The 12,651-nt window shown below is 45.9% G+C and overlaps 2 protein-coding genes across 2 annotated transcripts; one reads left to right on the forward strand and one right to left on the reverse strand.

Annotated features, from left to right (window-relative positions):
* Positions 1-307: 307 nt before the first annotated feature.
* On the reverse strand, positions 308-3,818 carry blzf1 (basic leucine zipper nuclear factor 1). The gene is made up of 7 exons (XM_084540852.1): positions 3,708-3,818; positions 3,328-3,397; positions 2,121-2,581; positions 1,713-1,912; positions 1,388-1,516; positions 618-837; positions 308-495 (listed from the first exon to the last, which is right to left on the reverse strand). Exons 2-7 carry the CDS (start codon positions 3,344-3,346, stop codon positions 310-312), a joined length of 1,215 nt encoding a protein of 404 aa, XP_084396978.1. The 5' UTR covers positions 3,347-3,397; positions 3,708-3,818; the 3' UTR covers positions 308-309.
* Positions 3,819-4,427: 609 nt separating this feature from the next.
* ercc5 (excision repair cross-complementation group 5) lies at positions 4,428-12,261 on the forward strand. The gene is made up of 15 exons (XM_084540850.1): positions 4,428-4,556; positions 4,685-4,860; positions 4,975-5,090; positions 5,261-5,362; positions 5,546-5,618; positions 5,812-5,955; positions 6,027-6,237; positions 6,558-7,439; positions 7,530-7,801; positions 8,104-8,223; positions 8,829-9,042; positions 9,612-9,756; positions 9,912-10,112; positions 10,204-10,288; positions 10,618-12,261. The coding sequence occupies exons 1-15, from the start codon at positions 4,469-4,471 to the stop codon at positions 11,161-11,163; spliced, it is 3,375 nt and encodes a 1,124-aa protein (XP_084396976.1). The 5' UTR covers positions 4,428-4,468; the 3' UTR covers positions 11,164-12,261.
* The last annotated feature ends 390 nt before the right edge of the window (positions 12,262-12,651 follow it).

The raw sequence follows: 12,651 nt of genomic DNA on the forward strand, positions 1-12,651 counted from the left end.
GTTTAAACGGCTCTGAAATGCATTCAGTTTTATCGCTAACACATCATGATTCCCTAAACAAACAGGTCAAGTTCCTTATTTTGCTCTTTAAAGTCAAAGACCGCAAAATAAACAGCAGGTTGATACAGTTTAAAACCACCACCTGAAATGGTGTGTAACCGTCACGGTTGCTGTGAAATAAAACCACAAGCAACAGATTTACAAGCAGCCAGAAATCCCCAACACACAGCATCAACACTCAGTCATTTGAAATAAGCTCTGTGGCTGCATCTGTGTCAGGAAGGGACATCGTCTGGCTTTCTTGGCCCTCTACAGCACCAGGATGTCTCCAGTACAGCGCTCACAGCAGTTAAAGGTAATGTTCTCATAGCGGGTGTAAGGGTGGAACCTGCCGATGCTCTTCTTACTGCTCAGAAAGTTTGAGGGAGTGGAGTCGCCGAGCGGAGGCTCTGCTTTGTCTTCTGAACAGGAAATTGGATCTAAAATCTTCAGTACCTACAAGAGAAAACAAGTAACACATTTGTGAAATGCTCAGTTTTATTCCCCCAAACATGAGGAAGTGAAAATGTTAATTCGTATTTAGACAAATATCTTTAGGGTAAGATTTGAGTTGGTACCTTCTCAGCCATCTTTTCAGCCGGTGTGCTGCAGAGCTGCTCAACAGCTTCACTGCTGCTTTTGCTGCTGCTGCTGGTGTTACCCAGCAGGTGGGAGTTAATGGCCTCTGCCAGCTTGTGGTTAGCTGCCGCCAGCTCTCCAGTACTGAGTGGCTGTGCACTGGGGTAGTATGTCTGCTGTCTGCCCCACTGCAGAGACACCAGAAGCTGCTCCAGAGATCTGAGGACACAAAACCAGTTACCGCAAAGACTATCATCATCATTATCACATGTGGGATCTATCTGGCCTTTTCAGTTGTACGTAACAGTTCTCTGAAATGGAGCATTGACGTTAGTTGCTTACATCAGCAGACAGGTATCACTCTTTCATTCATGATTTAGTATCAGTGCCACAGCTGTGAACCTGAAACCTGCTGCTCACAACCTTAGACAGCACCTTTAATCAGTAGAGCCTTTGATTTAACCTGCTCTAAAGATTTAAACGAACAATGTATTATAGTGCCAAACTAGGAGTCTTAGTTCTCATATAATAACAAACTTCATTGTGCAATTTCTCAATGACACAGAACAGCAGAACTATTTTCTTAAAATGCACTTTCATGCAGGTATGATGCAAGTGAGGTGTATTGGTTAACTTGTGGCTGCAGATGTTCTGCTCAGCCTACATTAGCACCCATTCAGTCCTGATGCACTTAGGTTAACTGAGTGTCCTGTTTTTGTCAGGAGCTGTTATAATAAATACTTAATTTAATGACTGGTGGCTGTGTTACCTGTGGGTAAGCATCATGTCTCTGGAGAACTCTTCTCTCTCCAACAGCAGGTCTTGAATTGCCCCTTGTGCCTCTCTGGTCTGTCTCTGCAGAAGCGCTCTGGCATTGGTCAGTTCCTCTGCCATGACTCTGAGGAGACAACAATGATGCGAAGTGTTTATTCAGCTGGAAGAAGGGAATCATGTCCTCTCTTATTGATACCAGTAAAATGTATGCGTCTTACTCTAGCTAGATGGAATTATCTTTTACAAAATCGTAAGAGATGACAGTAACTAATGGGGCTCTGAAATAAAAACAAAATCGTATCCTCTTATTATTTTCATACCTGCTGGCCAGGAACTTGCTCCTCCAAACGTCGCACTGGATACTCATTCGCTCCAGCTGCTCGGCGGTGTGTGCCAGACACCGGCCCAGAGCCTCGTTCTCCAAAATCAGCTGGTTCTTCTCTCGTGCCATACGCTCAAAGTGGTACTGAAGGTCATCGCCCACCGAAGCCACCAGCAGCTTCTTCAGTTCACGGTTTACCTGACACACAGAATTAGTAAATGTTAATAACCCGTAAAACAAACACACAGTTCACTCAAGAGACAATAAGAAGCAGGATTATATTGTATTGTAGAAAGATTATTCATGTTCACTGTTACACTTATGAATACTTTTTACATAAATAAAACATTATCACCCGATTGTGTATTGCTTAATATTATATATGTCCATGTCATTGGGGCCTTACCTCAGTCTGCACACGGAGCTGATTGGAAAGGCCTTCCTTGTCCTGAAGCAGCCTGCGTTCAGAGTTCTGCAGCTTCTGCAGCTGTCCTCTCCAGTCCTCCACCAGTGGTAGTGGAGGAGAGCCTTGCTCCTCAGACTGCTGCCCAGCCTCCCCCTTCCCCTCAGCAGGTCCCGTGCGGCTGCTCCGGCTAATAGCAGACCGCGGGACGACAATTCGCACAGCTTCCACTTCTGTGCAAGCCTCTCGACTCACCTTACCCAAGTGGAGCACACCAAGGGGCTGGTGGGCAGCAGGGTGTGCGCGGTGGGTAGATTTTGGGCTGTGCTTTGGGCTAGCTACCTTCAGGAGGGGAACTTCAGGCGGACTCGGAGGTAGTGCATCTGTGCTAACCTCCAGGGTGGCTGCTGGTTTTTCTGTTTCCATGCCATCGCCAGCACCTCGGACAGGCACGCGGGCGGGATCTGAGAACACAAATTAGGCCACGTTTACACTTTGCTCAGTTGGAAATGGGCTGCACTAAATGCTGATGTTATTATTCCTACAACATACTCAAATGCATGTGGCACGCACTGAATTAAGGACCTTTCCAGGGACAAACAACATAGTCAAAGACTTTATTGTGTCAACAAGATGCCGAAGCACAATCAACACAGTCTACCCACAAAACAAAGTTAACTCAGCTTGTTGGGTTTCTTGCAGCTGTTTTGCAACTCATCAAAATAGCTATATCACTCTAAACGACTAGCAGACAAGCAGGTTTTCAGTTTTAAATGTTTAGTAGGGGGGTTGGGTTTTTACCAGGATCAGAGAGGACAATAAGGAAACTCACAGATTACAGGATCCATTTGACTCTAGTCATGTGAGTTTCAGGGGGGAGCCACTCACAGATGATCCTAATAAAAACCTAAACTCTCTACTTGTTTTTTATTTAACACCATGCCCTGGATGACCAAGAATCTTCATAATCAACACAGTCAATATATCTGTTGCTCTCATTACCTTGTTGAATCTGATTTAACTAACCATGTTTACAGTTTGGTGTGTATAAAAGTTTAGCAACAATGATGGTCAGAACAAAACATGTCTCGTACACGGTAGACGTTTTAAAAGTGGTTGCTAACACTTTCTTGCTGCTATCTTAACGGGTAGGAGATAAAATACCAGTTTGTATGTCGAATTTAACAACAGGAAATAAAGCATTACGTACTTCTCACGACAGCAGTCATGGTGGAGGTGGTGTTAGCTGAGACGGAAATCTCTGCCGAAGACCCTCAGTCCTGTGGAAACAGCGATAACAATATATTGTTGTCAACATTTGTTTGTTTTTGTGTGATAAAAGAAAAAACCGCTAGTCAAAGGTCAGGGTTAAAAGCTGAGGCGCTGATAACGTTACACGATAACGGTTGCTAGCTGCTAACTCGCTAACCTTAGCTACGTGTTTAGCCGAAAAAGAAGCGGTTAATAGGAAGTTTATGAACACGAGTTATAACTATTGTGAACGCTATCAAGACAACTTGACAGAAGACACTCCCCAGTATACGTGGGGACAAAATTTATGGGTTCAGACAAAGTCCTGTGTTTACATACCGGGTAATAATCCTGCTAGCCTCCTCCTCGGTTAATTCGATGTAAGCAGCTGGCTGTTTATTTTGTCACCGGACACAGTTGGCCTCTCATGAGCGTCCGAGAGCTTTTTTTAGCCCTGTGTTCAGTCTCTCAGGCAAAACTTCCTGTCAACACACAGCTCTTCTCTTTAACACCAACAGCCACATTCAACGCGTTTTTGGTAGATAAAAACACAAATTCACAATTATAACCTCAACTATGAATATTTCCAATATTATATAATAAATGTCGTTTTTCGCGAAGCTTTGGGACAGTACAGGTTAGCCTGATAGACCAGCAGAGGAAAGTAGAAAACCCAAAGTCAACCTGAAAAGCCTGTCTCGTGAATGCCACACAATACAGATCTGCAATCAGTCCCTATACTACATAGCCTGTATCTATACATATATTTAAATTATACAGTATATTGATCCTCACGCTAGCAAAGAAATATTGAACCAAATAAGAATCAGAAAATTGATTCAGTCATCAAAAGCCGGCTGTGTAACTGTCTATTAATCCCCGACGTGAATATCCCGGAACCTTTGTGCGTCGTCTGTATTTTCTTTACGGATGAAAAACACTGTTGCCACCAGCGTTTAAAAGTTCCGCTGTGATGTTATGTGATGTTGCTCCAGGGGTTGTGCGGTGAATGTAGAGTTTATTAAAACACATTGAAGTTGTTACTGTGTTTTTCATTTTTTATTTTTATTTTATGAATATTTCGGCGGGTTAGTGTCATCATGGGAGTGCACGGACTGTGGAGGCTGCTGGAGAGCACCGGCAAACCCATCAACCCTGAGACACTAGAAGGAAAGATCCTCGCTGTCGGTATCCTAAACTGAGGTGATCTATAATTAGGCTTTTCTAGCAGGGTCCCGCCGCTTCTATTTAATATGTGAGATGTGTGTTTCTGGCTGGTGTTAAGCCTCAGTTTAACCTTAACTAGACCCCCTCAGACATCAGTATATGGCTGAACCAGGCAGTGAAGGGGGTGAGGGACCGCGAAGGCAACAGTGTCCAGAACGCCCACCTCCTCACCCTCTTCAACCGCATCTGTAAGCTGCTCTTCTTCCGCATCAAGCCGGTCTTTGTGTTTGATGGGGACGCGCCACTGCTGAAGAAGCAGACCTTGGTAAGTCGGATGTATGCTGAAGAAACAGATTTTTGGATATTATTACCACTGCAATGCTGAGAGTCTCCTGTATCCCGTCGTCCCTCATCGCTTTCCCCTGGGGCTCTCCTGCAGGCTCTGAGGAGACAGAGGAAGGAGGAGTTGACCCGTGAGTCCAAACAGACCAACGAGAAACTTCTCAAGACCTTCCTGAAGAGACAAGCCATCAAAGCTGCGCTTGGAGATCACAGGTAAGGAGTCATCTTCCCTACGTGATCAAATCGAGATGCACACATAAAAGGAATTTGTTCTCTGCACATGACCCATAAAAAGTTAGCACGGGGCAGTCGTGCAAGGTGGTAGAATCATTGAGTTCTCAGTGGTTTTGTCTACAGTATCCCACATTTCTTCTTCTCCTCAGTAAGGATCCTCTGCCCAGCCTCTCCAGCGTGAGGAGAGATGAAGTCGACGACATGTATGTTCTGCCAGCGCTGCCACCTGCAGAGGAGGAAGACAAAAGCAGGTCAGACCACAAGACAAGTTTTCTTTTTCTTTGTTTTTTCTCTTCTTTTGCACAAAGCACTGACTAAATTATCTTTTTCTTTACTTAGCGACAAGTTAATCTTAACAGTGCATGAAGGAGCAATCGGTGAAATGTGTTTTCACCCTAAATATTGGGCCTGTATGTGTTCCCTGCTCTTTGCAGCTCAGAGGAAGAGGAGGAGAAAGAAGAAGAGAGAGAGTTGGGGGACATGGTTGACGACTATCACACGTGTCAGGTAAAATAATCACATCCTCAAAAGCATCATCTTGTACAGAATCATCACTGCACGTTATCTGTTGTCCTATTCTGAATGTATTCATTGTCATTAACAAAATATCATTACTCCTCCATTAATATGTTGGCAGCTTTTATTCCTCAGCCATTCTTTGTACTTGACATCTGAAGCCAGATTTCTCATTGTGTCTCAGGGAGAATTTTTTGACAACCCCAACTCAGTGGACATCAACTCAGAGGAGTTTGCCAGCCTGCCTTCTGAAATGAAACACGAGATACTCAAAGACATGAAAGAGTTTGCTAAAAGACGCCGGACCATGTTTCACAAACCTCCAGAGGTACAGTTCACTCATAATTCCCTGTCTCCTCCTTGTTACTCAAACACTGACTCCTCTGCGCTCCCTCACAGCATTCAGGCGACTTTTCACAGTACCAGTTGGCCGGGCTGCTTCAGAGGAACCGTCTGAACCAGCGTCTGGAGGGTGTGGAGAAAGAGATGAGCCAGCAGCGTGCCGGCAGCGCTCCGCAACTCTACGAAGAGGACGAAGATCAGAAGAGTCGCAGCGTAGAGTCACATCGACTGGTTTCAGAAGACAATTCGCACTATATTCTTATTAAAGGTGGGGAAGCTATGATGATACATTTACTTCAAAACAGGAAAACTGCAAATTATCAACAAAAGAGTTTCTTTATCAGCTCTGTGTTATTGCACAATGTGTGTTTGATATAAAATGAAGCACATGAATTAGTCAGTGCTGTAGGGGCCTTATGTCAGTCCTGTTTAAATGTCTGCAGAGACCAAGGTGGCCTGGAAAGCTGGATATTTAGTGTATATAGTGTTAAAGACAGTGGTCGGGAACGTTTCAAGACTTTTGAAAATAAGCTTTGCAATTTAGGATCAAATTAATACGGCAAGCTCTTCTTTGTTTTCACATGCAAGGCTCCAAAAAGACTGAGACTGCCCCCGAGAGCCGCCCTGCAGCTGCACCCTGGTCTGGGAGCTCCCTGTCGGGCTGCAGGAAACGGCCAGCGGACAAACCCGAGCCCCTGTGGCGTCCCGTCTGTGAGGAAGAAGAGGAGGAAGTGCGGGCTACCACTTCAGAAGACGCCAAACCCTCTGTGTCAAAGCCGCCTCAGGAAGACACGGCACCACCGTCGCCTCGGACCCTCAGCGCCATCCAGGCCGCCATGAACGACAGCTCGGACGAGGAGAAGGCGGAACCCGATGAGAAGAATGGCGGCGTGTCCCCGCGCACACTCCTGGCTATACAGCAAGCTCTGACTGAGGAGGAAGAAGGAACAGCTGAATGTTTGAACAAGACAAGTAGCTCAGCCACCAAACTACAGGCGAATATTCATCCTGAGACACAAGTGGTCATCAGCAGCTCAGAGGAAGACGAGAGGGAACCCAAAGAAAAATCTGATTTTAATAACAGCTCAGCTGGCAGAAGTTTGCATGTTAAAGACCGTTTGTTTGTTAGTAGTTCCGAAGATGAGCTGGAGGAAGTGACTGGACAGAGAAACAAAGCAGAGATGGAGGCAGAGGAGGAGACGGAGAAAGGACAGTCCATGGGGACTATAAGGACAGGAAGTAGGGGACAAACTGAGAAAGAAGAAGAGCTTGAGAGAGGAGAACCACGGAACCATCAGAACACATCAGCCATCAATCTCTCCCCTGGGCTATGTGGAAAACCTCTCCGTGCAGAGGCTGAAGTTCACCCTGTACTCTTAGAACGGGAAAACAACAAGTTCACCAACGCTTCAGAGGAGACGAATGGAGACGACATGAAGTCAGAGAGCAGCGAGGAGAGCGAGTCAGAAGGTACAGTTACAAACGCTTTAACCCGCTGCTCTCATCCCCTCTTAAACCCGCAGACGGTTTAAAATGTGCTGCTTGTACGTGTTTTCTCAGAGAGCTTCGTGGAGGTGTCGGAGGAAGACTCTCGAGAGGAGGACGCAGACGATTCACTCGTAGTAGTCGGAGAGAAACCGGCAGATGATAAAGATGGTGTTAAAGATGAAAGGGAAAGTCTGGCGGAGTGTGACAGCCACCCAGCCACAGCTCCGACTTCAGAGGAAGAAGAGGACAAAGGGGAACGAACTGAAGAGAACGAACTGAAAGAGGAAACGGAGAAGGAATCAAAACAATCTCCAGCGGTCAACGAATGGGAACAGTTTGATTTGGTTTGTAGAACTGAAACTTTGCTGCTTTTCTTTGACTTATTCCCACGTGCCAGTTCATTAGGTACATTAGTGGAAATTAAAGCATCTAATATGACAGTCCTTCACTACATCCCCCTTCATAACTGTTATAATGTTCAGTTTATATTAAAACAGCCTCTGTATGACTATTTTGGAGGATGTAGTATGTGGTGTGGTTATTAGGATACATTTCAGATAGTAAATTTCAGTTGGCTGCATTTTTAAGCGACAATTTAACATGCACGAGGCAGCGCTGATGCATATACGTGTGTGTTGTCCTGCAGGACGAGCTGCAGGCTCTGGAGAGCTCTCTGCGGGTGCAGCAGAGCAACCTGAGGGAGCAGAAGCAGCAGCAGGAGAGAATGGCGAACACAGTCACCGGTCAGATGTACCTGGAAAGCCAGGTGAAGCAAAGTCACCATCCAGACACCTAAAGACGCAAATAAAACCACACACGCAGGGCTAAACTCACACATACCTTTTTAATAAAATACCTGACAGATGAGCTTTTACAAGAAAAACATACATAAATCCTCATGCATGCGCTCTGTCACTGGACGGAGATGTGCCAGAGCAGGTTGGGGGGATACATTTCTCTGTCGCGCCTGTGCCAGACATTCCCGGAGCCGTGACACGCAGTCGGCGTCAGCATTTCCTCCCTTCACAACATCACCACTAAAATAAAACCTCCGAAGTGGCTGATCTCTGTTAATCCCGTCAGGTGTTTTGATAACGAGAGGCTAAGAGCGAAGGAATCTCTCCGGTGGATAGAGAAGCGTGTGCACATAATCCACATAAAGTTTGTTGTTGTTCAAGGAATTGTAAATGTGCCATCGTAGTTCAAAGCTCACACTGTAAAATTCTGGCAAAAGAAATCAAGAAAACTCTCAAAATGCTGTGCCATAGCGACAGATAAATGCTTCTGTGTGCAGGCCAAACCACCAGCTTTGATACCTCGGGCGTTTTTCTTTGTTCTGTGAGTGACAGTTGTTTATTTTTTTAAAACCAGGAGCTGCTGCGGCTGTTCGGCGTGCCGTTCCTGGTGGCTCCGATGGAGGCCGAGGCCCAGTGTGCGGCCCTGGACCGCGCCGACCAGACGCACGGGACCATCACGGACGACTCGGACGTGTGGCTGTTCGGCGGGCGACACGTGTACAAGAACTTCTTCAGCCAGAACAAATACGTCGAGCACTACCAGTACAGCGACCTGCAGAACCAGCTGGGTCAGTGGCTGCCGTCGTCGGTCCGCTGCGTGCTCGGGTGGCGTCGGTTCATTCCTTCCCATCCAAAAATAGACCGCATTTGACATCATTTGGTTTGCTTTCCCCGCAGATTATGTTTTGGTCATAAGTCAGTCTTGAAAATAACACACCATAGCCTATTTGCTATCTTGCATTTGAGGCAAGTCATGAAATCATGACATCTACCTATTAAATATCAGTCTGATAGCCTCTGCAGACTTACTTATTGCATGTGGATCTGTATGTTACAGCTGTAGATATAAGTAGTTTTATCCTCATCTGCACGGTTGCCGCTGCAGCCGGTGTTATTTTTCTGTGCGTAAAGTGTTCGAATAGTGCGAAGATGACACATCACAACAGGAATTTGATAAGCTAATATTGCACATGTCAGAGACAGGTGTTGGTGTGGGCGCTGATTAACAGGCAGCTAGATCACGTAGCACACGGTCTTATCTCTCCCTCTCTTCCTCACTCTGCTTTTTTGTTTTTCTTTTCACCGTTTCATCACCTCTTACCTCACCTCTTTTTATTTCTCTTTCTCTTTCTTTCAGGTCTGGACAGGACTAAAATGATCAATCTGGCTTACCTGCTCGGTAGTGACTACACAGAAGGCGTGCCGGGAGTTGGATATGTGACTGGCATGGAGATACTGAATGAGTTTCCAGGGCCGGGGTTAGAGCCGCTAACGCAGTTCAGGTGCGTGGGTTCGTTTGTCCAGGACGTTCAAATATATAAACTACTTCCATTTGCAATAAATATGTGTTTTTTCAGATTCACAAGAATATTGCACGTCTCAGCATTGATGGTTTTTTATTTCTAAAGTCCTGTCTGGTTTCTATTCCTCTCCGTAGTAAATGGTGGTCTGAGGTTCAGGAAAAAAAGCGCCTTGTGGCCGATCCTCGACACACGAAGGTTAAGAAGAAACTGAAAGACCTGAAACTGCAGCCTGGATTCCCCAACCCGACTGTGGCCCAGGCTTACCTGCAGCCTGCTGTCGATGAGTCGGACAGCTTCTTCATGTGGGGACGCCCGCAGCTCGACATGATCAAAGAATATCCTCTATCTGTGTGTGCGGATGTGTGTGTTTGGGTGTGTGTGCGTGCGCTCATGAACGTATAAAAGTTTCTTTAACCACTCTTTCACATTCTGTCTGAGTCGCTTTGGCTGGAACAGTCGGAGGACAGAGGAGACGCTCCTGCCTGTGATCAAGCAGCTCAACACTCAACAGGTAACTGGGAGACTCAGTGAGTCCTCCCCAGGACGTTTCAGACGGGACACGTCTTAAAATAGTGATGTTAAGATTTAATCAAAAATATAGCATCCAGGTATAAGTGATTCTGATATTTGTCAGGGACCAGTAAGCTGCCCAACCTGACAGCGGTTAACAGTGTTTATGAGCCGTTTATAATCACCACCGTGCATGAGTACATGACTACAACGCTGTTACATCTTTAGTCCAGTGTCCAATAAGCACATTAGCATCACTGTCTCTTATTATTATTTTGAAAAGTCAGTACTGTAAAGAATAAAACAGCCTCTATATACTTTCTGTTTTAGACCCAGCTGCGGATCGACTCGTTCTTCCGCATGGAGCAACATGAAAAGCAGGCGATCCGCAGCGAGCGACTGCGCCGAGCGGTCACCTGCTTGAAGAGAAAGGAGAGAGAAGGAGGAGACGAGGATGAGGAGGAAGACAGCGAGGAGGAAATGCCTTCCCCGTCCAAGTTAAAGAAAGGGACTCCAAAGAAAGGAGGAGCAGAAAAGAAAGAAGAAGAGCGGTTGGCAGCAGGAGGAGGGTTTCTAGGTTCAGAGGTCACTGTCGAGTTTCCTCTTACGTCTCTCAAAGACGTCAGCAGCCCCAGCCGGGAGTCCCTCCCAGTAAAGACCGTCCCTCAGCCTGCTAAGACTCCTCCTCAGAAGTCAGCGATGAGCAGCACCAGCAGCTCAGGGGAGGACAGCGATGGTGGTCAGCAGGTCGCCATGGTCACGGCTCGGTCCGTGTTCGAGGGCAGCCGCCGAGGCCGCGGGGCGAAGAGCACCAGAGGGAGAGGAGGCGTGAGGGGAAGCGGGAGAGGACGAGGCAGGGGGAAGAAGAAGACGTGAGGACGTCCAACTGAACACAAACATGAATTCCAACTGCAAGTGTGTGTGATATTATATTTGATATTTATGAGATTAACCGATGAACTTCTCTGTCATATGAATATGAATTTCGTAAACTATTATTGTCACTGAACATATTTTTTCGGGTTTAGAGGTAAAGGTAAAAGAGGAAGGGCATTATTTTGCAATAAATCTTTATGATAGCTATTTTGAGAGTTGCTATTTGATGCATCAGCGTGTCAACAGTGCGCCACACATAAACACGTAAATGTTATACAAAAAGCCGAACCAAAAGATCCTCACAAGCTAGACATCATGCAGAGATCCAAAGAAATTTAGGAGCAAGTAACTGAGATCTATCAGTCTGGAAAAGGTTACGAGGCCATTTCTAAAGCTTTGGGACTATAGCAAACCGCAGTGAGAGCCATTATCCACAAATGGCACAACAACATCCAAAGAAATGCTGCAGGCCTCACTTGCCATTGTTAAGGTCAGTGTTCATGATGAAAGAGACTGGGCAAAAACAGCCTTCCAGAGTTCCAAGATGAAAACCACTGCTGAGCAAAAAGAACTTAAACGCTCGTCTCCGTTTGGGCAGAAAACATCTTGATGATTCCCAAGACCTTTGGGAAAATACTCTGGCTTCAGGACCTGGAAGACTTACTGTGATAAATGAAACCATGAATTCTGCTGCCATACCAAAAAATCCTGAAGGAGAATGTCTGGCCATCTTTTCGCGACCTCTGCAAGCAGGACAGTGATCCAAAACACACCAGCAAGTCCACCTCTGAATGGCTAAGGAAAAACAAAATGAAGACTTTGGAGTGGTCTAGTCAAAGTCTCAACCTGAATCCTATTCAGAGGCTGTGGCGTGACCTTTAAAAAGGCGGTTCATGCTCGAAAACCCTCTGATGTGGCTGAATTACAACAATTCTGCAAAGATGAGCGGGCTGAAGTTCCTCCACAGACGCTTGATTGCAGTTGTTGCTGCTAAGGGTGGCCCAACTAGTTATTGTGTTTAGGGGGCAAATACTTTTTCACACGGGACCATGCAGGTTTGGATTTTGTTCCCAAGTTTTAATAATAAAAACCTTCATTTAAAAACTGCATTTTGTGTTTACTTGTGTTATCTTTGACTAATATTTGAATTTAGATGACACCACTGTATATTTCAGTCACCTGTCACTTCTGCAGGCACTTCAATGCAAACATCCACAAACATCTGCTTCTGTTTCTGCGTCATATTCTATTTTAACTTGTTGGTAAATTGTAGGTATTTTGTTGTTCCGTCTGTCTTGATTTAAAAGCCGTCACTCCTCCCCTCCCCTCTCCAGTTCCAGCTCAACATCCCACCAGGGCAGCTGCTGCTGTCAGTCAGGTTTTCTGCTTCGGATAGCGGTTTTAATGCGTTGCCCACAAGCGGCTAGAAATATGGGGTGGAGTTGAGGCTCGGCGTGGGATTGCTGGAGAAGAAGTGGGGAAAAGCTG

Source organism: Chelon labrosus (assembly GCF_963514085.1).
Source record: "Chelon labrosus genome assembly, chromosome: 3".
Classification (NCBI taxonomy): Eukaryota; Metazoa; Chordata; class Actinopteri; order Mugiliformes; family Mugilidae; genus Chelon; species Chelon labrosus.